The sequence below is a fragment of the Macaca thibetana genome, chromosome 5 (genome assembly GCF_024542745.1).
Source record: "Macaca thibetana thibetana isolate TM-01 chromosome 5, ASM2454274v1, whole genome shotgun sequence".
In the NCBI taxonomy this organism is placed as follows: Eukaryota; Metazoa; Chordata; class Mammalia; order Primates; family Cercopithecidae; genus Macaca; species Macaca thibetana.
Genome location: NC_065582.1, coordinates 180,704,458 through 180,730,336, shown reverse-complemented (window position 1 = coordinate 180,730,336; position 25,879 = coordinate 180,704,458). Strand labels below are relative to the sequence as shown.

The 25,879-nt window shown below is 50.6% G+C and overlaps 2 protein-coding genes across 5 annotated transcripts in view; both read left to right on the top strand.

Moving 5' to 3' along the window:
* The window catches only part of AFAP1 (actin filament associated protein 1), a 122,481-nt gene extending 107,150 nt beyond the window's left edge, over nt 1-15,331 (top strand). For both annotated transcript variants that reach the window (XM_050792101.1, XM_050792102.1), the window contains 2 exons: nt 1,073-1,237; nt 10,473-15,331. In XM_050792101.1, coding sequence (XP_050648058.1) covers nt 1,073-1,237; nt 10,473-10,499 — 192 coding nt within the window. In that variant the 3' untranslated portion in view covers nt 10,500-15,331. The remainder of the gene's footprint in view (nt 1-1,072; nt 1,238-10,472) is intronic.
* GRPEL1 (GrpE like 1, mitochondrial) overlaps nt 1-25,879 on the top strand; it is a 972,139-nt gene that overhangs the window by 246,052 nt on the left and 700,208 nt on the right. The gene's annotated exons all lie outside the window — the stretch shown is intronic.

The window sequence follows — 25,879 nt, the reverse complement described above, 5'->3', positions numbered from 1 at the left end:
GTCCCAGCCCCTGGGGAAGCACTCTGCACCGCTGCTGCCCAGACCATGTCCTCGGGAGAGTGGCTTGTTCGGTGGACCCCTCTCGAGATGCAGGTCTTCGGGTCACCTGCCCCTTTTACTCACAGCCTGGCCTGGCCTCTGCCCGCCAGAGATGTCCTCATCATCATTCCATTGTGTTCACTCACCACTACCCAGGCTTCCTCCCTGGCAGCCAGGGACTGCCACCGCGTAAGTCAAGTTGGCTGCCTGAGGGTTGTGGTCAGTAAAGCCCACAGGGGACCCTGAGCTGCCCATTTTCACGGTAATTGAAACACTGTTCTAAAACAGCGTGCCATATACCCTGAGCAATATTTTTTACATAACACATTTTGGCAGGAATCCTAGGAAGCGTCTCTTCCTTGGAGACTTCATTTGAGAGAAGGCTCAGCAGACTGTGGCATTTTTTTCCCAGAGAGCAGTTTGGGATCCCATACGGAAGAGCCAGCGATGGGGGCGTTGGCAGCTCAGGACACATGTTGTTCTATTTTGAGTCTCCCTGAACACCTCCTCCTTTGGCATATGGAAGCTGCCGTAAACACTCGGAAGGCCTCTGTGCTTATGGAGCCTGCTTTTCTCCCGCGAGCCCCACTCCATGGGGCTGCATCCCGGGAGCCAGTTCTGCCCCGAGTGCCGGCGCTTTCTGCGACTTCAACATCTCTAGGACACTCACCCCAGAAAAGCTCTGAAAACCATAAAGCCCTGCACAAAGGGGCTGACTAGCCTGCGTGGAAGAGCCTCACTTTGAGTGCAAAAGATTCAGGCAGGAATCCCACCCTCACCGCTTCCCAGGCATGGCTGGGAGTCGGAGCCCAGCCATGGAGCCTCCACCAGCCCCTCAGAGCCTCTGCCCCCTGGCTGTGAACGTTGGGAGGGGCTCTGGGGGTGAGGCACTGACTGCCTGGCAGTCCTTCCTGCTGCTGCGATTTTTGCCCATTTCCAGAACTTACTTCTTCCTTGAAATAAATCATTTTCCTGCTGGATAATACCAGTGGCCTAGAAACCACTCCTCACATGGGGTTCTCTCTCTGTTAAGTCTCCAGTGTTCAGGCACCGGACCCTGGAGAACTCGCCTATCTCCAGCTGTGACACCAGTGACACCGAGGGCCCCGTGCCGGTGAACAGCGCGGCTGTCCTGAAGAAGAGCCAGGTGGCCCCGGGCAGCTCCCCCTGCCGAGGACATGTGCTGCGGAAGGCCAAGGTGAGCCCTGATTTCTGGGGGCACTGGTCTGGGGGTGTCGGGGTTCTTTAACCTCCCAGCATTCTCAGGTGTGAATAGGGAGCCTATTCTTCTTCTACTCCATCCACTTGGCACTCAGCCTTCAGTAGACATCTTGGAATGGGTGCTTATCGAGCTCTCACCACCCCGCAGATCCTGTTAGGAAGTGGGTTCTCAAAGGTGAACAGTGACCCAAAGGTGCTGACCATTTAGCCCCAGTGCCAACAGTCGGCTCCAGGGTCATCTCAGACGCAGGCAAGCCCTGGACTCCTCTGGACTAGTTTTCTCATTGGTGGGGTGGAGATTAGACCAGGCGACCCCTGAGGTCCTCTTCAGCACTTAGATGTGTGATTCTTTAGATAAACAAAGAAAAAGATCTACCAAGCAAATGGAAAACAAAAAAAAAGCAAGGGTTGCAATCCTAGTCTCTGATAAAACAAACTTTAAACCATCAAAGAAGAGACATCAAAGAAGAAACCATCTCATCAAAGAAGAGACAAAGAAGGCCATTACATAATGGTAAACGGATCAATTCATCAGGAAGAGCTAACTATCCTAAATATATATTCACCCAACACAGGAGCACCCAGATTCATAAAGCAAGTCCTTAGAGACTCACAAAGAGACTTAGACTCCCATACAATAATAATGGGACACTTTAACACCCCACTGTCAACATTAGACAGATCGACAAGACAGAAAGTCAACAAGGATATCCAGGAATTGAACTCAACTCTGCACCAAGCGGACCTAATAGACATCTACAGAACTCTCCACCCCAAATCAACAGAATATACATTCTTTTCAGCACCACATCGCACTTATTCCAAAATTGACCACATAGTTGGAAGTCAAGCACTCCTCAGCAAATGTAAAAGAACAGAAATTATAACAAACTCTCTCTCAGACCACAGTGCAATCAAACTAGAACTCAGGACTAAGAAACTCAATCAAAACTGCTCAACTACATGGAAACTGAACAACCTGCTCCTGAATGACTACTGGGTACATAACAAAATGAAGGCAGAAATAAAGATGTTCTTTGAAACCAGTGAGAACAAAGATACAACATACCAGAATCTCTGGGACACATTTAAAGCAGTGTGTAGAGGGAAATTTATAGCACTAAATGCCCACAAGAGAAAGCAGGAAAGATCTAAAATTGACACCCTAGCATCACAATTAAAAGAACTAGAGAAGCAAGAGCAAACACATTCAAAAGCTAGCAGAAGGCAAGAAATAACTAAGATCAGAGCAGAACTGAAGGAGATAGAGACACAAAAAACCCTCTAAAAAATCAATGAATCCAGGAGCTGGTTTTTTGAAAAGATCAACAAATTTGATAGACTGCTAGCAAGACTAATAAAGAAGAAAAGAGAGAAGAATCAAATAGACGCGATACAAAATGATAAAGGGGATATCACCACCGACCCCACAGAAATACAAACTACCATCAGAGAATACTATAAACACCTCTACACAAATAAACTAGAAAACCTAGAAGAAATGGATAAATTCCTGGACACATACACTCTCCCAAGACTAAACCAGGAAGAAGTTGAGTCCCTGAATAGACCAATAGCAGGCTCTGAAATTGAGGCAATAATTAATAGCCTACCAACCAAAAAAAGTCCAGGACCAGATGGATTCACAGCCGAATTCTACCAGAGGTACAAGGAGGAGTTGGTACCATTTCTTCTGAAACTATTCCAATCAATAGAAAAAGAGGCAATCCTCCCTAACTCATTTTACGAGGCCAACATCATCCTGATACCAAAGCCTGACAGAGATTTAGACCAATATCCCTGATGAACATCGATGCAAAAATCCTCAATAAAATACTGGCAAACCGAATCCAGCAGCACATCAAAAAGCTTATCCACCATGATCAAGTGGGCTTCATCCCTGGGATGCAAGGCTGGTTCAACATATGCAAATCAGTAAACGCAGTCCAGCATATAAACAGAACCAAAGACAAAAACCACATGATTATCTCAATAGATGCAGAAAAGGCCTTTGACAAAGTTCAACAGTCCTTCATACTAAAAACTCTCAATAAATTCGTTATTGATGGAATATCTCTCAAAATAATAAGAGCTATTTATGACAAAGCCAATATCATACTGAATGGGCAAAAACTGGAAGCATTCCCTTTGAAAACTGGCACAAGACAGGGATGCCCTCTCTCACCACTCCTACTCAACATAGTGTTGGAAGTTCTGGCTAGGGCAGTCAGGCAAGAGAAAGAAATAAAGGGTATTCAGTTAGGAAAAGAAGAAATCAAATTGTCCCTGTTTGCAGATGACATGATTGTATATTTAGAAAACCCCATTGTCTCAGCCCCAAATCTTAAGCTGATAAGCAACTTCAACAAAGTCTCAAGATACAAAATCAATGTGCAAAAATCGCAAGCATTCTTATACACCAGTAGCAGACAAACAGAGAGCCAAATCATGAATGAACTCCCATTCACAATAGCTTCAAAGAGAATAAAATACCTAGGAATCCAACTTACAAAGGATGTAAAGGACCTCTTCAAGGAGAACTACAAACCACTGCTCAGTGAAGTAAAAGAGGACACAAACAAATGAAAGAACATACCTTGCTCATGGATAGGAAGAATCAATATTGTGAAAATGGACATACTGCCCAAGGTAATTTATAGATTCAATGCCATCCCCATTAAGCTACCAATGACTTTCTTCACAGAATTGGAAAAAACTGCTTTAAAGTTCATATGGGACCAAAAAGACCCCGCATTGCCAAGACAATCCTAAGCCAAAAGAACAAAGCTGGAGGCGTCACGTTACCTGACTTCAAACTATACTACAAGGCTACAGTAACCAAAACAGCATGGTACTGGTACCAAAACAGAGATATAGACCAACGGAACAGAACAGAGTCCTCAGAAATAATACCACACATCTACAGCCATCTGATCTTTGACAAACCTGACAAAAACAATAAATGGGGAAAGGATTCCCTATTTAATAAATGGTGCTGGGAAAATTGGCTAGCCATAAGTAGAAAGCTGAAACTGGATCCTTTCCTTACTCCTTACACGAAAATTAACTCGAGATGGATTAGAGACTTAAATGTTAGACCTAAAACCATAAAAATCCTAGAAGAAAACCTAGGTAATACCATTCAGGACATAGGCATGGGCAAGGACTTCATGTCTAAAACACCAAAAACAACGGCAACAAAAGCCAAAATTGACAAATGGGATCTAATTAAACTAAAGAGCTTCTGCACAGCAAAAGAAACTACCATCAGAGTGAACAGGCAACCTACAGAATGAGAGAAAATTTTTGCAATCTACTCATCTGACAGAGGGCTAATATCCAGAACCTACAAAGAACTCAAACAAATTTACAAGAAAAAAGCAAACAACCCTATCAAAAAGTAGGCAAAGGATATGAACAGACACTTCTCAAAAGAAGACATTCATACAGCCAACAGACACATGAAAAAATGCTCATCATCACTGGCCATCAGAGAAATGCAAATCAACACCACAATGAGATACCATCTCACACCAGTTAGAATGGCAATCATTAAAAAATCAGGAAACAGGTGCTGGAGAGGATGTGGAGAAATAGGAACACTCTTACACTGTTGGTGGGACTGTAAGCTAGTTCAACCATTGTGGAAAACAGTGTGGCGATTCCTCAAGGATCTAGAACTAGAAATACCATTTGACCCAGCCATCCCATTACTGGGGATATACCCAAAAGATTATAAGTCATGCTGCTATAAAGACACATGCACACGTATGTTTATTGCAGCACTATTCACAATAGCAAAGACTTGGAGTCAATGCAGATGTCCATCAATGACAGACTGGATTAAGAAAATGTGGCACATGGCCGGGCACGGTGGCTCAAGCCTGTAATCCCAGCACTTTGGGAGGCCGAGACGGGCGGATCACGAGGTCAGGAGATCGAGACCATCCTGGCTAACAAGGTGAAACCCCATCTCAACTAAAAAATACAAAAAATAACTAGCCGGGCGAGGTGGCGGGCGCCTGTAGTCCCAGCTACTCGGGAGGCTGAGACAGGAGAATGGCGTAAACCCAGGAGGCGGAGCTTGCAGTGAGCTGAGATCCGGCCACTGCATCCCAGCCTGGGCGACAGAGTGAGACTCCCTCTCAAAAAAAAAAAAAAAAAAAAAAAAAAAAAAAAAAAAAAGAAAATGTGCCACATATATACCATGGAATACTATGCAGCCATAAAAAAGGATGAGTTTGTATGCTTTGTAGGGACATGGATGTAGCTGGAAACCATCATTCTCAGCAAACTGTCACAAGAACAGAAAACCAAATACCACATGTTCTCACTCATAGGTGGGAATTGAACAATGAGAACACTTGGACACAGGAAGGGGAACATCACACACCAGGTCCTATTGTGGGAAGGGGGAGAGGGGAGGTATAGCATTAGGAGATATACCTAATGTAAATGACAAGTTAATGGGTGCAGCACACCAACATGGCACATGTATACCCATGTAACAAACCTGCACGTTGTGCACATGTACCCTAGAACTTTTAAAGTATTATAAAAAAAAAAATTAAAAAAAAAAAAAAGGAAGAGCGTCCAGGAATAAACTTGCCTCCAGCCCCCTCCCTAGCACCGCTAGCTGCGGGAATCAGGCTCTGAGGGCCTTGGAGGAACCTCTTTAGTCCCTCCTGAGGCAGCGTCCAGTCTTCTCATGGGATTAGCCACTAGCAAGTTTTGATGCTAAACTTTAAAACCTCAGAAATTTTTAAAACACAGTAGTTGATCAAAGCAAACGGGTCCTGGCTGCAGCAGCAGAAAGTGCTGTGTGTGTGAAAGTGCACGGCTTATGATGGCGTGAGCTGGGGAGCCATAGGAGTGTGGTTTGCCCCACCCCGAGAGGCTGGAACGCCGGAGCCCTTCCTGTACCGGCTGTGGGTTCCTCTCACTACCGGAATTAACTTTTTTTTTTTTTTTTTTGAGGCAGGGCCTCACTCTGTGGCCCAGGCTGAGTACAATGGTACCATCACAGCTCACCACAGCCTTGACCTCCTGGGCTCAGTTGATCCTCCCACCTCAGCCTCCCAAGTAGCTGGGACTACAGGTGTACACCAATATGCCCAGCTAATTTATTGTTTTTTTTTTAGAGATGAGGTTTGGCAGTATCGCCTAGGCTGGTGTCGAACTCCCGGGCTCGGGTGATCCTCCTACCTCCCGAAGTGCTGGATTACAGGCGTGAGCCGCTGCGCCCAGCTGGGCATTCTTTGCAGCTTTTGGAGCCCACTCCGACTTGGCAGGAATAGGTGTTTCCTGCGAGATGGGAATATGAGTACCACCCGCCTGCTGTGCTCTTTGGGGTGCTCACAGGAGGGCCCCTAAGAAACATGGTTGTCCCCAGCTGTCCCCCAGAACAGCAGTCCTCCATGGCAGATCCATGTACTGAAGACCGTGTGTTTTGGCGAGTCTGGGAAAGGGAGGAATGGCTGACTGTCATCTCCATTGCTTTTCTTCGTATTTGCCAAGTGTTCTCAGCTGGTGACCACTGGGCTCGTTGATGGAGGAATATGTTTTGCCCGGGGGGTGTTTAGAACTGAGCTGCCCGACGACATCCCGCTAAGGACCTGCAGATGAGAGATGCTGTAAATGGACTTCATCTATTTAGTTTCTTTATCATCGAAGAAATTGGACTGAAAATTCTGTGGTCCCGACCCTTGAAAGGGCTCCTGTCACTGCGTGTGCTTCCGTCACGCAGAGGTTCAGGCGCCCCGTCCCTTCTGCTCCCTCTCGGTGAATGGGAAGCGAGTGATCCTGGGCCACCTCGGATGCACAGCCAGCTGTCCAGACGGGTCCCCATTGACAGGTCCAGAAAACAGCAGAAGCCCCTCTCGTCCCTCCAGCTGAGAATCTTGTTGCAGAAGTCAGAAGGGGACGGACTGAGCAGGGTTTCCCAGGATTTCTGAGAACAGTGACAAGGGACCCCCGGTTGGAGGTGGGGATTGTGGTGGAGCCTGTAGACGCTGAGAACATGAATGCATTTGGGTACCGTAAACTTGTCATCTGCCTCCTGCCTTTTTCTGAGGACCAAGGGGTCTGACGTATTCTGGATGTGGGAAGCACTACCCAGCTGCGGTATTCCTGAAATACCTTCCAACTCTCGGTGAGGAGCACTGAGCACGAGAGAGGGTTCTAGAAAGTCAGACGGCTTCCAGTCCCATGCCCCGGGGCTTCCTGGCTCAGAACCACCTACCAGGCACATCTCCAGGCCAGGTGTCCCTTCCCTTCATCTGGGCAGGCCATGTGCCAAGGGACATCCGGGCATGGAAACTGTGGCTCCGCTCTGGGAGGTGCCCGAGGGGCAGGCGCTGAGCTGCTCCAGATTTCATGCCGCTGCCTCTACTGACACATGCACCTGGAGATTCTGTTTCCTGCCCTGCTCTGAGTTGAGCGGAGTCTACCGGTTCTCATCATGTCACTTATTCTGTGGCCAGTGTGACCTGGGCTTGGAAATGTCACTGTTTCCTAGACTTGTTTGCTAAACTTATGTGGCACCGTGTGGAGGTAACATGGGGTCTTCCCTCTCTCAAACCCCCACTGCCTGGGAGGAAATGGGGGATGTGTACAACAGAGGACTGCCCTTGAGCGCCGACCTCGTGACCTTGTCCCCTGGGCATGCTTCTCTGCTTACAACAGCCCACATAGCTATCCCAGGGAGGCTGCTGAAGGGGCAAGAAGGTATGAGGCGTGCCCAGCTAACCATCCTCCCCTCTGCAGCATACTTCCGCCAAGAGTCAGAGTGCCTCACCATGGTTTTATCATCGCTGTGGTTTGGGGTTGATTTCTGCCAGATTTGCTAGCATTGTGCATTTAACCATGAGTTGAACTTGAGCTCTTGATTGAGGAAAGATGAGAAATTGTTCGTTGTACGCAGCATGCAGAGACGTGCAGTGTACTCGTGGCCCAGTTCATGAGCCCCTGGAAATAGAGTGGGAGTCAGGCATCTGCATCCCGGCGCAGGGTCACCGGGCACAGAGAAGAAAGCCCGTGTTTGGTGGCCAGGCTCATGGTGTGCCGGGTGCTATGGTCAGGGCTTTCACAGAGCCTTTCTCCTTTGATCTTCCCAATTGCGCTTTGAAGTCTTTGGTGGGACTCACGTTGTACCAAGGCTCAGAGAGGTGAAGCAACTTCTCCAACCCCCCCCCAACAGTGGCTGAGGCACAGAAAGTCTGGCCCTGGCATCTGTGCCTTCTGCTGTCTTCCTCCAGAGCCATCCATGCGGGGGAACTGAGGGCCTCTGTCCTGCATGGTGCTGCTGCTGCTCTGACCTGCGTCTGCTCTTTCGCCTCCTCTTTCTGGAACTCAATCCCATGACCAAATCCCATTTTCAATCCCCCCATTTCAAATCCACATAGCTCCAGAGACCAGGAGTAGCCCAGGCGTCTGCCTCTGTGCAGCTGCACTGGGTGTTGAGGACCCAAAGATGAGTGGCTGGAAAGGAAGAAGCAAGGAAGAACATGGAGGGTGTGTATCCGGTAGGGAGGGGCAGGTACATTTATTGCTGTGACATGGCTTGTTGAAAAGCACAGAAACTGCACAGAAGATGGGAGCATTGCCTCCCTGAGTCAGGGCAGGAAGGGGCACAGGGTGGGGGGGATCACTGAAGCCTAGTCCTCAGGATACATGAGGCTGGCCAGGTGATGTCAGGTGAAGAACGGGCATGGGTGTGTGCAGAGAGAAGCAGATATGAAAGCCAGAGTGTGGCCTGTTGGGAGGCAGCAGGGCAAAGTGGAGATGGGAGGCCTTTGCTGTGGAACAGTGGTTTCGGGGCCCAGCTTTATCACTTTGGACCTAAGGCAAATCACTAAGCCTCTGTCTCCTTATCGATCAATTGAGGCAGGGTCTTGCTCTGTTGACCAGGCTCGAGTGCAGTGACGGTCATGGCTCACTGCAACCTCAAACTCCCGGGCTCAAGCAATCCTCTCGCCTCTGCCTACCGAGTAGCTGCGACTACGGGTGTGCGCCACCACACCCAGCTAATTTTTGTATTTTTTGTAGAGTTGGGGTCTCCCTGTGTTGCTGAGGCTGGTCTCACACAATCCTCCCACCTCACTCAGCCCCTCCAAGTGCTGGGGTTCCAGGCATGAGCCCCGCAGCTACCTGTCTCTTCACTTAGGAAGTGGGAGTACTGTCCACCTTGCAGAACTGTCATCAGACCAGACACAGCCGTGCCCAGTGCATAGCACAGTGCCTGCCCGGTGCCCACTGTCCCTGCTCTCGCATTGCTGGCACTGCGTAGACCACAGCCATCCGCAACCAGCACTCAGGGCCTATGGATGGAACAAGTCCAGCTGCTCCGCTGACTGGGTTTAAGCATCCACATATTTTTTAAAAAAACATTTTTCTATTATGGTAAAATAAACACATTGTAAAATTGACCATTTAAAGCATTTTTAAGTCTATAGTTCAGTGGCATTAAGCACATTCCCATTGTTGCACAGCCATCACCACCATCCTTCTCCAGAACTTTCTCATCTTCCCAAACTGAAGCTCTGTCTCCATTAAACACTAACTCCCCAGTCCCCCCACCCCAGCCCTCGATACCTACTATTCTACTTCCTTTTTTGTTATTTTTTGAAATAGAGGTGAGGTCTCGCTATGTTGCCCAGGCGGGTCTCAAAACTCCTAGCCTCATGCCATCCTCCTGTCTGTGCCTCCCCCAGTACTGGGACTCCAGGTGTGAGCCACTGCACGCGGCCCACTTTCTGTCCTCGTTAGACTTTTCCAGGTCCCTCATGTGAGTGAAATCATTACAGGATTTATCATTTTGTCACTGGCTTGTTTCTGATCATGTCCTCAAGGTCCATCCAGGCTGCAGCATGTGTCAGAAGCCCTTCCTTTTTAAGGCTGAATATGTGGTGGTGTCTGTACTCGCCATGTCTTTTGTGTCTATCCATCGGTGGGTATTGGGTTGCCTCCGCCTCCTGTCTGTGTGAGTCATGCTGCTGTGAACGGGGGGTGTGGTATCTGCCGGAGACCATGCTCTCCATTCTGATAGGTAAATACCTAGCAGTGGAATTGCCGGGTCATTGGTCATTGATTGTGTTTAGTTTTCTGCAGTAGCTGAGCACCCACCTGCTCTGAGTCGAATGTGGATGGTGGCGTGGCTTGTCCCAGCCTGATCCTCTTGCCCTGTCGACTTACAAGACTTTCCTTTTCTCTAGGAATGGGAATTGAAGAACGGGACATAGGGGACAGCAGGACTGCTCCAGCCTCAGAGACTGCACACCCCCTTGCCCGTGTCCTCATCTGTGTGACGGTAGGAAGCTCTGCCCAGAGTGGCCTCAGCTGCGCGACTCCAGAGGCTTCACGACCGAGCTCTGAGGCCAGCGCCTCTCACCCAGGCCCACTTGCATTCCTTCTACTGTATACTGGCGCCTTTAAAAAAGATGTACTTGTAAGACTTTGGTCCCCAACTTTTGTTAAAAAACAAAAAAAGTGATGGAAAGGTGTTTGAAAGGATGCTATCAGGCAAAGTGACATCTTTCTAACCAGTTAAGCCATTGCTTTCACCGATTCCAGCCCAGCCCTGGACTGAGGATGGATGGTTCTGTGAGCCCCCAAGTGAAACCTTTCGACGGGGAAGAGCTTGGATCCCCGGCTGCCCCGGGCATGAGTGTGGCTGGCGCGTGGGCACTGGGCTCGCCTTGCACACCCACCAGGAGGGCCAGGGGCTTACACAGCCCTGACGTGGACTCTGTGTCTAGGCGTACCCTCCCCACGTGCCCGTCCCCCTCATCATCAGAGGTAAAGGCATGAGAAAATCACGCTGTGAAACATTTTTTACCTTTTATTATTTTTTGGACAGATGCTTTTGTCACCAAGACATGAAAAGCTGCCATTCTTCTTAACCTGTTTTTTAAGAATTTTTTTCGTTGTGTGTCACACTTAGATCTAAGGATTTTTCAGAGGTTCCTTATTTTATTATTTGTGCTACTTTTGACAGGTAGCAGAGGGTTTTAATACTTCACTAACAGTGTGCCCTCCTCCCCCTTGGGCTGGCATCCCCAGCCCTTAATCCACATCGGAGCCGGCAGGTGCTCCTCCCACCAGGAGCCTCTGGGGGCAGGGGCTGGCTGCTCGCCACTGTACAGGACGTTTACTGCTGCGTGGGCCAGGGCAGTCCTTTGAAAGGGAAGCAAGTTCTGGAACTTGTTCCCTCATGGAATTATAACATCTTAGAGCACGAGGCAGGAATTCCAGGGCCTCCTGCCCCTCCCTCTCCCTTCCTCCAGCTTGTCAAGTTAAACCACTAATGCATGGGTGGGCCTGGCCGTGCTGCCTCTCCTGAGTGGGGTGGGTGCGGGTAGGGCCCCTTTCCCAGCTTTCTTACTTGCCTTCTGTGCAATATCGCTTGGAGAATTCAGATGCCTAAGGCATAAAGGAAAAAAAAAAAAAACAGAGTTCATGGTTTGAGCTGGTATCTACTCCCTGGGTTTAAAAGTCAGATTTAACTTCTTGGTCTCCCGGAGACCGCTGTCAGGAATTCTCCATTACGGGACGATGCAGTCACTGATGACAAAATAAGTCGCCCCTGAAAGCCTCCGCAGGCGGATTCACGGAGACCAGTCCCAGCAGCCACCGCCCCTTCCCTGAGCAGAGAATAGAGAGGTGTCACACTTGGTGCAAGCCTTCTGTCCAGTGTCCAGAATGTCCTTTATCACGCAGAGGAAGAGACGGCAGGAAAACACTGACAAGGAGTTCCCCCCACACATGCTTTCAGAGCGCCAGCCATGTGGCACACGGGACTGTACAGTTAGGATTCATGTTGAAGGTCGTGGCGCCTGAGGCCTGCAGGGGCCACGCTGGATTACTCGAGCGGAAAAGTGGTCTCCCGTGTATAAGAAAGTTTTACAAGAACTGGAAGCTGCTGGAGTCCACCTGAAACTTGAATTGATCGCAAAGCCATCTGCCGGGAGCGTGTTGGGTTCCTGAGCCGTCAGCCGGCGTTCCTCCTCTGACGCACGTTCCTCCTGGGTAGTCCGTGGAGGCCCATTACACCAGCATCCGTGATGCCAGCTTCCCACTAGGACATCCAGGCAGGTCGGGCGGGGACGCCACACGTCTCAGGGCCAGTCCGCTGCGTTGCCATAGAGGAGCCCTCCCTCCAGTGGGGACTTCCCACCATTGCAGGCAGCTGGGACCACTTCGTATCACACAGAATGCATTTTCTATAAAGGTGAAAATGTTTGCTCCCCCATAGGTTTTTGCTGCCTTCGGGTCAGATAGTTTCCCCAGTTGAGGCTCTTGGGCCATTCTGATTGGCAGCCTGCTTTGCCGAAGAGAACTGTGCGAGGTTTTGGTGGTTAGGAGGAGAAGCGGGAGATGGCCAGCCTGAAGTCTCAGTCCTGGCCCAGCACAGGGGGGCAGCGGCGAGCCGGCAGGTGAAGCGCAAGCGGCACACGGTGTGTCACATGGGCCTGAGCCGTCACCCGCCAGCTTCCTCACCGGGTAAGGAGGCCCCAGAGCCTTAGCAGGGACTTGCCCAAGGGCACAGCTGATTGGTGCTCGACTCCCAGCATGCATATTTTGTTTTAAAAACCCAGGTTTGTAATTCACTGCCACAACCATAAGCCTTTTAAAGAGGAGGCAAACTTTCACGAATCGCATTGTGGTCCATAGAGCCTTTCAAAATGGGTGCCCTGGAAGGGGGACCTGACATTGGATTCCCTCGATGCCAGATACTCCCTTGAAATTTCGCATTTGATCAGAAAGTTTAAAGCATTTACTTCAGAATAAGTTATTTATTTGTATATGTTCAATAAATAGTTTTTAATTTATATCTGTACATATTAGACACACACGAGCCATCCTGCCAGAATTCTGACAGTGATCTCATTTTATCACCCTCCCAAAACGTGCCCCAGGAACAAGCACCCCTTGCCCCTGTGGCAGCTGCGTGTGTCTGATTTCATAATGAAGCCAGGTTGTGGGGGCAAGAGGCCCGACAGGCAGGCCAGGGTCCCCGGAGAAGCCATGATGAGGTGTGCAGAGGCCCGACAGGCAGGCCAGGGTCTCTGGAGAAGCCAGGATGAGGGGTGCAGAGGCCCAATAGGCAGGCCAGGGTCCCCGGAGAAGCCAGAATAAGGGGTGCAGAGGCCCGACAGGCAGGGTCCCTGGAGAAGCCAGGATGAGGGGTGCAGAGGCCCAACAGGCAGGCCATGGCTCCCTCTTCCCAGAATGTGGGGGGAACTAGGGCAAGGCCCATCTGTCTGCAAGGCCAGTAGCTCCCTCCCTCGGCTTCCAGAGTCCGCGGCCGGTGCTGGGTAACCAGTGTGGGTCTGCTGAGTCACCCCAGGCACCAGACTTGACCCAGGAGCACGGGCCACTGTCCATGGGGCCTTCCTTGAGACCTTCCCTTGGGGCTGGCAGGTGGCCATTTACCAGCTGGATCAGTCCCGCCTCGCCCTCTGTGCCCTGGCGTGGCCAGGCCTAACCTTCCCCTGTATCTTACTCGTCCCAAAGTTATTATTGGCCATTTCTAAATGGACAAAACTACCCTAAAAGGTGGAGATTTACTCCTTTTGAAAAGTCTGTTTCAAAAAGTATGTCCTCGGCTCTGGAGGCCACCCCTAGGAAGGAGTTTGAGATTCGTTATCATTATGGCCACAATTTGGCGCTTGTGCACGGGATTCAAAGGGCCGTGTTGAAGCCAGGGTTAGGTGTAGGGTTGTGGGCAAAGCTCCCTTGTTTGTGGCCACCCCTTACCTTTCTAAAGAGGCTGTCAACTCTACTCACCCACTATTTGGGGGGATGTAAATTTTGCCCACAGACTTTGCTACCCAGGTGAGGTGCTCTGTTCATGCACCAAACTCATGTCATTTGACACCATCCAAGGATGGGTAGCCTGTCGTGTGGCCGGTGACCCGCACCTAGAGAAAAGGCACGTCATGCCGCAGGGCAGGGCCGACACCCTGAGCTCACAGGTGGCCCCTGCAGTCAGGTGGATGTCCATCCTTGAAACAGCCTCTTCTGGGAGCACAGCACTGGAGGTCTCAGGCATCAGGGTTGGCTGGCAGGGTGCCCTGCAGCTTATATAAAGGTCGTGGCAATACTTCAATGTTAAATTATTGCCTTCCTCTTACTAAAATAATTTTCTAATGGGAACAGTAACTTCAAGTTCATGACATAGTTTGAAGGAGGATAATTCATTTTTTTCCTGGTTGTCACTGTCTTGTCACCATGATGGGCTGGGTTCATACTGTGAAATAAACTAAAGTGAAACCAAAGTATTCCTGCCGTAAACACGTGGCACAGCACCGTGGAAAAAGCAAAGCCACCTCTATTCGTGAGTCCCCAAGCCATAGCAGGCCACTCCATCGTCTATAAAGGGAAGGGAAGGAAACTGCGCCTGGGAAGTGGTGGGCTTCAGACGCGTCCTTTTGCCCGCAGTTCATGAAACAGTTCCAGCTTTGGCCTTCCAGAAAATCTCAACTTCACCGTGCACAAGTATTACCCGGTCTTTTTAGTGTAGCCATGGAAGATACTTTCAAAAGGAGATCTTCAGATCATAATTCTTAGGGACCAAAGGTGTTTTTAATGAGATAATCTTTTTGATTTTCTAACAAGAAAGGAAATATTCACTTTAAATTTTAACATCAACTTTTAAAGGATACTCAGAATTAATTGACCATGGCGATAGGTTGTAAAATGTTTTCATATTAAGAATGTAATTATTTCCTTATTGTATTTTTTAAAAGCTAAAGTCATATTTAAAATTCTCTTTGAAAGAAACAGGCAAAGAAACAGCAAAGATTTTTTTAAATTAAATATGTTGGTAGTGCCCATTTTAAATGACTGTAAATATATTTTCACTGTTTCTCAATGTATTTAATTCATAAAGTAAAAATTTTATGAAAAGCAACTTGCAAGGAAAATCCTAGTTTTCAGTCCACTCGCCCCATTTTGTAGTAGCTTCACTGAATTTCCTGCTTTCCTGGTTGATTTTTCTACTGTTTCACGTGGTGTAACCCTAGACTGGCGCCCTTGGCGTGCACCTTTGTGTATGAATAAACTTCTCTCCGCGAGCCCCAGTGTCTTGACTGCCCTTGGTGTGTGCTGCAGACTGAGAAGTGGCTGCGTTTCCTGAAGTCCTTGCTGTCAGGTGGGTGTGCGGGGGGGGTGATCTCTCGCTGACCTTGGGCCACCTACGGAGGGGAGAGGGGTCAGGAGTGACACGTGGAGGGAAGAAGTAGGCAGATGAAGGAACCGTGGTTTGTATTAAAAAGTAGTTTTGAGTCCACAGACCTGAACATCCAGTTCAAGAGACGTTTTGTGCACCCGCGGTGAGGCCGACTGTAGCAGGTGCTGGAACTAGAAACGGGTCAGCTACAACTCCTGCTCTCAGGGAGCTTGCTCCAGGCAGGACGACATAGAAAGATCCCAGGTGTGTCTTTTGTGTAGAGGACTGTGAAGATTTCTGGAATCACAGAGCTGCTAAGTTTGAGGCTGTTGGGGAGGGTTTTTACAAAGGAGTGGGGTTATTGGAGCTAGGCTGTTGTGTTTAAATAGGAGTTCTGCAAGGAGAGAAGTCATTTTCCAAGCACCCCCGACCTGCCCTTTGACGCCGTGAGTGGCGTGTCCTCCCAGGCAGCGTCCAAGAAGGCTGAGCGTCCCCTGCTGCACTGTTAATTCTTCTGTGGTGGGCGGTTCGTTGTGTGGGCAGAATCTGGTTAAAGCTTTTAACAGGCCATTTTTAAAGTAACGCTCCTTGCTGGCTTTTGAACAGAGGCCATGCCCTGGTAGGCTGCCAAATGGAAAGGAAGGGCCTCTAATTTCCTTTCAAACTTAGCGAGAGGACACTGGGACTCCTGGCTTTGCTTTTTAACACCATGGAGAGTGCTCAGGCATATCCATGTGAGTTATAATTTCGGGAGCAGGCGACACGAAGCCTCGAGAACATAAATCAGGAGCCCGGCTCGTTAATGGGAAGCAGGGAAAACATGACCTGACGTCTGTGATTCAGAAATTTTATGATGGAAACTTCATCTGGTTTATGAGGCTGTTAAAAGTGGCTCTCCCTTCCTACAAAGGCACCGATTGGAAAGTAGGGCAGGAGACCTGGCAGGGTTGAAGGAAGGGGTCAGGTGTACCCACCTCCTGCACAGGAGGCGGAGACGGGGGCACGTTCCAACCCTGCCCTGCACTCGGAGGGTCTGGTGCATCTGGAACCCTCCCTGAGGGCAGGGGCTCCCCACAGCTGAGCCACTGCCCCCTGTCTTGCGGAGGGCTGCCCATAACATCAGTTTTTCCCGATGCTCTGACATTGGACACATTGCTGACCCTGGAGGGACGGCCCTTCCAGGGCTGGCCAATTCCTAGACGTAGTGACCCCTACCCTGGAACACACCTTATCAAAACCCAGGCAGTCTAGAGCCACGCCTGCCCACCTCACTAAGGGGGGCTTGGGGCTCTCACTCTGCAGCCAACTGTACCCCGGCCCTAATCACCCCAGGGCCAGGCAACAGACCACAGGACACAGTCAATGCCAGGAGCCCACAGACGTGATTCAGGCTACTCAGCCCCAAGCCCTCTTCCCTGGCCTCAGCTGTTCCTTCCCGCAGAAACCACAGCAAAGGTTCCTAGCTTTGCCCACACTTCCCCCTTGCTCCCTCGGCCTCTCAGCTGGCCTGCACTTCCCTGTGTGGCCTGGCATGGCCTGGTGTGGTGTGGCATGGCATGGCATGGCCAGTCCTCCTGAGAACCTTCACAGACTAGCTTGTCAGTGACCATAGGGCCTCGCCATACCTGAAGGTTAATTGAACAGATGTTTCCAAATACCCAGTCCTGTGGAAAGCGTACAGACTTTGGCACCAGCCTGTCTCAGGCCTACATCCTGCCTGCTTTCCCATAGGACAGATAATGACAACTCATAGGCTGTTCTGAGAATTCAGGGAGCTGCGTGAAATACACAAAATGAGCCTGGCCCCGTGGACATGGAAGTCACCCCACGCGGGATGTGGCCTGGCTCCTCGGCGCAGTCCCCGAAGACACTGGGATGACAGTCCTGCCGCCACCCTGCTCTCAGGCACGGCGTCAGGGCCTTCCTGAGTGTGCACAGACCAAGCTAACCTTCTGGCCCTCGGGTCAGATCCTAAGTCGCAGCAGGAGGGCAGCACATAGCCGGCTGCCGTCATTTTTCAAACGAGACCCCAGGGAAAGTGACTACCTCAGAGCAAGACCAAGAATGAGCGCGGCTGCCTCTCCCCACTGCCCCACTCCTCCCACTGCCCCGCTCCTCCCACTGCCCCGCTCCTCCCAGGGCAGCTTCGTGCGGGACCTACTGCCCGGGACAGCTGCGACAGACAAGTTCGACAGCAAAGAGCAGGCAGAAAGCTGATGGGGCCTGCTGTGGAAAGCAGCAGAGCCACCGATGCTGTGGGTGCCACGGCCCCTGGGATCACCGGGCTCCCTCCCTCCACAGGTCCTGACCCACCAGCCCCAGAAGAGGGAGCAGCTGGAGCAGCAGGTGCTGCATTTTGCTGTTATAGTTTTAGGCCCTGACATTATTCTGAAAATCACTACACAAATGATTCCCAAGCCCCTTCTCTCTGTCAGGCCCCAGAACACAAAAATGAATTCCACCTGCTGTGCCCTCGAGTTCACAGCCAGGCAATGGCCATTTAGAGAGAGAGAGCACATTTATTCACTCAGCAAACATTGACGGAGCACCTTCTCTGTGCTGAGAACGTTCTAGTGTGATCGTCACATGTGTAAAACAGCGCTCTGGCTGCTCCCCAGAGGAGGTGCAGGGGTGCAGGAAGTCAGCGCGGCCCAGGCACCCCCCAGGCAGAGCCCCCGCTCTCCCAGCCCCTACCCTCTGACACCCCGAGCATGGCTTCCTGACCCCGACTCCTGGACCCCCACCCCGCCCGCCGCCAGGACGGTCTCATGCATTCCCAGGACTTCACTGTGGCTTCTGCCGAACCACGCAGGGGACGGAGCCCATCCAGAACCACGCACCAATTGCCCCTTCCCAGGAAGGTGACTGCAGGGCAAAGCTCCTTCTCCAAGCCCTGAGGCTGAGCTGGGAAGCAGCCCTGGGCTGTGAAAGCCTGAGCTTCCATCAGGGCGCTGCCCAACACGAGGGAAGGCGTTTGGGAACTGGGGTGGCTGCTGAAGGCAGGAAGCCAAGGCTGTGGGCAGGGGACAGAGAGAGAGAGCAGGAGCCGGGGAAGCAGGGGTGAAGCCTGCAGGGCGGGCATAAGCCGGCCTGGGATGGGAGCTGCTGTGGGGCCTGGGCTGTTGGCTTTGGTGGGTTTTCCCAACTCCCAGGTATAACCTCAAAGTTTCAAAACCCTATTCTTAGGCGCAACCCAAGAAGTCCAGTGAGGCCAGGCTCTGGCTCGTGTCCACCCAGACCTCTCTCTTCCTTCACCCCAAGCATCTGCAGGTGCCCTCCACAGAGCTCATCAGGAGTCCCCTCCCCTGGCAACTGCCCAACACAGAACTCCCCATCGACCTGCCCCTCCAGCCCCCACCCTGCTGCCCCGGCTGGCCTCGCTGCCACCCCCAGCCAGGCCCTGGCCACCTGAGAGTCAGCCTTCAACGTCCTCTCCCTCAGCACAGTCGGCCGCGTCCCACTCAGCCCGCCTCCTCCTCATCTCTGGCCTCTGTCCACTCCCATCCCCACCGCCATTCCCGGGTTCAGGCTCCTGGTCCCCTACCCACCTCACTGCCCCAGTCTCTCCAGGGTGACCCAGCCTCGCAGGGAAGCCCGTGGCAGTTTCTAAAACACAAATCTGACCATGTTCCTGGGGTGCCCCCCACTCCCTGGGAATGAGGGCCACGTCCGCAGCTGCATTCACCAGCCCAGCTTTACCTCTCTCCTTCCACCCTCCATACCTGCCTCTCCTCCTGCCTTATGTCTGTCAGCAGATCTAGACGCCTTGGGAACGGTTCTGGTGCTACCAGCCCTGTGCCTCCCCGGAGAGGTGTCTGGGCCTTTACAGTGGGTGGGACTCACTGCGCTGCACGGACCCACTGCTCCCATGGCACCCCTGGGCCTTTGCATCCCACCTTAATGAGGCACCTTGGGGAGGACCAGACCAGGTGGTCCTCCATGTTAAAGAAACAGTGGAAAGAGCGACACTTCCCCTCCCAACCTCCTCACCTTCCTCTTGGGCCTGACAGTTTTCCTGCCCAGGGCCCTTGCACAGAGCAGCTCCCCTCCTGCACTGTCTCGGAGCTCTCCGAACACTGCCCGTGAAACGGGGACAATGCACCTGGTTGGTATTACCCTCGGGGGATGCATTGCCAGGATTCACTGTGTGTCCCCTTCCTTTTTCCCTTTGACCGAGAATCAGCCGGGACAGCCCTGCTTCCCAGGTGTGCTGCGCAACTGCCTGCCCCGATCCCTCCTGTGTTAGCTTGTTTTCACGCTGCTGATAAAGACATACCCCAGACGGGGAAGAAAATAAAGGTTTAACTGGACTTACAGTTCCACATGGCTGGGGAGGCCTTAGAATCATGGCGGGAGGCGAAACACACGTTCTATATGGCAGCAGCAAGGGAAAATGAGGAAGAAGCAAACGTGGGAACCCTTGATAAACCCTCCAGATATCGTGAGACTTATTCACTATCACGAGAACGACGGGAAAGACCAGCCCCCATGATTCAATCACCTCCCTCTGGGTCCCTCCCACAGTACGTGGGAATTCTGGGAGATATAATTCAAGTTGAGATTTGGATGGGGACACAGCCAAACCATATCACCGCCTTCCCTGCACAGGTGCATGTTCCCAGGCTGCTCTCCCTGCACAGGTGTGTGTCCCAACGCCAGTCTCCCTGCACAGGTGTGTGTACTGATGCTGCTCTCCCTGCACAGGTGTGTGTCCCAACGCCAGTCTCCCTGCACAGGTGTGTGTACTGATGCTCCTCTCCCTGCACAGGTGTGTGTACTGATGCTTCTCTCCCTGCACAGGTGTGTGTCCCAACGCCAGTCTCCCTGCACAGGTGTGTGTCCCAACGCCAGTCTCCCTGCACAGGTGTGTGTACTGATGCTGCTCTCCCTGCACAGGTCTGCCGCTTCCGCAATCAATATGCATGATGCTTTCAGGTCCCATCGCTCTGGATGAATCCATCAGGAGAACCCTTCCCTTGCACTTTTCCTATGATATTACCCCTGGTTTTAAGCCTGTGTCACATTCCCAGAGACTGGGAGCTCTTTGGGGGCAGGCACTGGCTTTCTGCATTGTTGCTGTCTAGCACTGGCTTGGCCCAGGAAGCTTTTCAGAAACACTAATTTAACCACAGCAGCAGCAGCGGATCCTCTCACGGCGTCCTGTGCTCTGTGCCAGGCTTTGTTCCAGGTGCTTTCTATGAGTCAGCTCACCAGCCGAGCGTTCAAGGTCTGTTTTACACTCGTCAAGTGGGCACGTACTGATCGTGACATATCCCACGACACCTGTAAGACTTGAATCGAGCTGACATCCTCTCTGTGGGTTATCTTTTCAGCTTTAGAGACTGTCCCATTTTCTGTGACTAATTCATTCACTTATTAATCCAGGAAATATTCATTGAACACCTACCAAGACTGAGGTGCTGGAGACACCATGGGAAAGAGAACAGTCAGCCCTGCCTGGTCGGGGTAGCTGGAGAAGGCTGGCTGTGGATGGAGGTGGATGTGAAGCCAGCGGCCTTGCTAATAAACATGTAATTATAAGTCATGGAGAGGATATGGAGAAGGACTTGGGCTTCTGGCTGTGGCCGATTGGAAAGTGAAGCAAAGCAGGCCTCCCATGGACACATAGGGAGGAAACCGTCAGGCGCAAGGGGATGGGCGTGTCACGTGGGTCTGGCGGGCATGTGCTGCAGCCTCACCCTCTCTGTCATCATGCACTTGGAGGGCCCAGAGACACTCCCTTGGCTAAGGTGTTGGGAGACGTCCACTCGTTCTGGGATCTTGAAGAGCTCTGTGGTGACTGCTTTTTCAAGTCAGAGTGGAGAGCAGGAGCTGTCACCACTGAAACTGGGTTCTTGCATTCCATAGGGATAATGGCAGCTCCTAATTTCCAGAGACAAAGTAGGCTTGTGTATTGGGATGGGAGACAAGAGCTTAGCCATAATCATCATGGTTGAACCCACAGAGATGTCAGTGGTGATGAAGGGATCAAGGTGTCTCTGGGATGGAGGTCCCCACACAGGCCACTAAGGTCTTCCCTTGATCTGCACAAAGCAAACAGAGAAACAAACACGCTCTGTCTGCATCTGGGAATTAGAGACCTTGCTTGAGTCACCGCAAAACTTAGGGTCCTTATCAATCCATCCCCAGACCTGAGCCGGGTCGCAGACACCAAGCCCTTGAATACAGAGGACTTATAGCCCCTCAGGCATGGTCCCCGCATGCATTTATAACAAAGATTTCCTCCGAACCTTCGGGTCTCCATCTGCAGACCCAAAGGCCCTTCAATAGAGGGGATGTGATAGCCTGTTAGGTGTGGTCCCCCCATGCATTTATAACAGAGATTTCCTCCGAACCTTCGGGTCTCCATCTGCAGACCCAAAGGCCCTTGAATACAGGGGATGTGATAGCCCGTTAGGCGTGGTCCCCCCATGCATTTATAACAGAGATTTCCTCCGATCCTTCCCCAAAGACACTTACTGGAGTGACGTGCACCAAGGAAGACTCCTCACAGTTTGGGAGAATGAATGGACGCTATCTCTGACCTCGAGCAAATTCCTTGGGATCAACCAGACCATGTGGCTCACCAGTCAGAGTAAGGGTTTGTGGTGGTCAGGATATTGATGGGTTTTGGCCCCTGTCTGAGTTCCAGTGGGCCTGGCATGTTACTGAACCACCCTATGATCATTCCCTCCACCTGAATGTGTAGGTGAGACACACACAAGGCAACAGGCAGAATCCTCACATGACTTCCAGACACAATGGCTCCATGTGGTAGGAAGGGCCAAGTGAAAGGCCCCTGGGAATTCTTCTACCTACTAAAACAGTAAACAAAAGCAATATTGCAAGATCAGGAGAACTGCAGAGATTAGTGCCATGATCCAAGCAAGGCCTGAAGGATGCAGGGATGGTGATACGGTTTGGATCTGTGTCCCCACCCAAATCTCATGTTCAGTTGTAATCTCCCGTGTTGGAGGTGGGGCCTGGTGGGAGGTGACTGGATTTTGTACATCCTCCTGATAATGAGTGAGTTCTTGTGAAATCTGGTTGTTTAAAAGTGTGCAGCACCTCCCCACCCCCTCTCTCTTGCTTTTTTTTCCTCCATGTGATGTGCCTGCTCCCCCTTTAACTTCTGCCATGATTAGAAGCTTCCTGAGGCCTCCCCAGAAGCAGATGCCACCATGCGCTCTGTACAGCCTGCCGAACCATGAGCCCGTTAAACCTCTTTCTTATAAATTACACAGTCTCAGGCATTTCTTTATAGTAATGTGAGCACAGCCTAATACAGGTGGTGATTTCTATTGCATCTCCATAAACACTTCTGTTTCTCCTAGGTAAAAGACTGAGCTTGTGAACTTTGAAGGTGGTGATTGCAATGGCAGGTGATTGCAATGAAAATGACCAGATGTGGTCAGTTTCACTGACATAAACATAGTTCCTCGTGCCTGGTGTGCAGATCAGCTGGTGAACACCTTTCAAGGCGTTCGGTGGTGATGAAGTATGATTCTCTACCTATTAGTAAGAACACCATAAGCAAGTAGCTTTCACCTGTCAGGAATAGCAGTGCACCTTTACAGCTCCTGCTCAGGTCAACGTCAACGCTCCAGCTCTCTCAGTCTCCAGGGATGCCTGTCTCACTGTTACATAGAACATGATGCTGACCCACTGCCTCCATGATATGACATCAATTGGGCCTGGTGAGGAGAAAACTGCAGATTCTCTAGAAGCCTTGGTAAGAGACAAATGTGCTAAATCCCAAATATTAAGTCAGTCAGCTTTGGTCAGGAATCTAGAAGCTGCTGTGGTTATTCCAACTAGGAACGACTTAATAAAGGGAATTCAAGGCTTACACAACCATTGCAAGGACTGGTAAAGAGAAGGGCTGGAGAGCTGCCATGAAAATCCTGTTCACTTACGAGAGTGCTCCCAACAACTTCGCCAGAAGGGGCTGCAAATCTCAGGAACTGCTTGGAAATTTCCAGGAGCCAGTTCAGTTTGTAACGGCAAAGTAAATGGTTCACAAGGGCTCTCCTGGGAGCTACATCCACCTTTGCTCCTGTCCACGCGCCTATTTGTAACTGCCTCTGTGAACAGTGGCCTCTCCTTCCTGTCTGCTGTTGGCATCAACACCGACGCCTCTTATTTGGCTGATTTTACTCCTGAAACACGGGGAAGTCGGTTCTGAGAAATAAAATTCTCAGGGTCTCCTTTGCATGAAGAGAACTTCAGAGGACACATAAGTAATGCTGAGTTGACAACAGACACAGCAGCGTGTGCGGTGAGAGATAAATGCCCAGCAACCCTGCAGTCATCATTTGGGGATTTCTGGTCAGAAGCCATGTGGAATCCATATAATTACCTAAATCTCATCTTGCAGTTGTCTCAAAACAAGTATCAAACCTCTCTGGTTTTCAGAGCCGTGCACAGGGATTTTAAACTTTTACTATATTTTACTCACACATTTATTTAGGTGAACACTGTTTAGCAGTGTTTATGCTACTACAATCCTTTCATACCCTCCAAATGCCCTATTACTGAAGTGCCTGCATTTGAATCACCCCTTGATGGATAAGAGGATATCTTTGAGGTTTTTTTTCCTTTCTTGGGAGGTGCATGAATCATACATTTTTAAATGCATACAAATCCTTCTGTTTCCCTTACAAATGAGTAACAGAGACTGAAACTGAGCCACAGATTTTCCTCTCCATATCCCTCTACCGTGGTCTTCGGGCAATTCAGAACCGTGGAGGACCCTCAGCCCTACCTGCTATTCCCTCGTAAGTGCTCTGTTTATTCTGCTTAGAAGCCTGTAGATTTTAAAATCTTTATCTTTCAAATTCTGGAATGTTTATAGGATGGACTTTTGCCTATTACCGTGTAAGCCTCTTTTATCTGCAAGCAGATATTTTTCAGCTCAGTTTATGTTGACTTGTTCCCAGAATGCCTGGTTTTTACTGCTGAGCTCATGCAGTCTTTTACATATCTTTTACTTTCTCTATTCCTCACTCCTCTGCTCGTCTTAGAGATACTTCATCAGTCTTACTTGATGGTGACACAGTTTTGCCTCATCCTCTGTACTGTCTCTTTCATGCACATTTTAATTCTGCTCCTACATTAGTGCTTTTCTTGCTCCTCTTACTTCAATGACTTTCCTTTCTACTCAGGCTGCAGATTTGTACTATCTTGTTTCAAAGAGGGCATATTTTCTTACATTTTACATCAAGGCAAAATGCATATAATTTCCGAAATTCTCTCCAGCTGCCTTTAATACACTTGTTTCCACACAGCGTGTCTTTTCTCCAAATCCACGGGGCAGACTTCCAGCTGCCTTAGACTGTGGGGTTATTTTCCTGGCCCCTCGATACTGTGGTTGTTTTTCGTTCGAGTTACTTATCCCCGAATGAGGAGGGCTCCCTTCAGACCTGGTGTTTTCCAGTTCACAAGCTGTGTCCTGTCTCCTGCCTGCTGTATTCGTAGAGCTGATCAAGCCCTTCTTTTCTGCTCTCATCTTGAAAGCAGCCTGGCGTGCAAGGTCCCCAGACAAACCTCTGTATGCAGCAGGCCATCGCCCTGCATCTACCTCTGGGATTGAGACGGGGTCGTCCCCAATCCCACCGTCTGATTTTAAACCCATCCCACCCGAGACCTCCGGGACTGAGACGGGGTCATCCCTGATCCCACCGTCTGGTTTTTAACTGATGCCACCTGAGATCCCTGGGATTGAGATGGGGTCATCCCTGATCCCACCATCTGGTTTTAAACCCAGGTCACCGGAGCATTTATTTCTGGCTGCATTTTGTAGTTGTTCCTTGTCCCAAGTGCAGAGCCACGTGGCGGCTGTCTGTCACTTGGCGCCCTGGCTGTCTTGCCTTCCTAGTCTATGCATGGAAGCACTCTTCCTGTTTCTCAGCTGCCAGGGTGAGGCCCTACCTGTGGCTTAGAGGGTTGGGGGAGCATGTGATTTTAGAGTAAGACAGTGAGCCACAGGGATTCTTTTTGGGATGGCCATGTGACCTGATCAGTGTCTCTTTATGAGAAGAAAGTGTTGAGTCTGGAGCTGCTGCCGTGGTTCTGGGACCTGAGGACACCCACCTGCCCCTGTACCTGAGTGGTGGACTGTGGCTGGGAGAAACAGAGCCACACTGAAGGCTTTGCATTAAACCCTGTGACCCAAATCTCCAGTGGGGGCTTCACCCTGCGGCAATTTTATTACCTCCCTTGGTCTATCCATTTTCTCACTTTTCCTAATGATAATTTCACACCTCCTCCTGCTTCCTCGGCCCCCTCCCGCCTCACTTTCAGCAACGCTGGTGCTTCTCACTTTCCTGAGAACACAAGAGCCGTCTGAAGAGAAACCACTGACTCAGTGCTTCCTGGGCCCCTGTTCTGAGGGATGCAGCCTCTGCTTCCGCCTTCCTGGGCCTATTCCGAGGGATGCAGCTCCTGCTT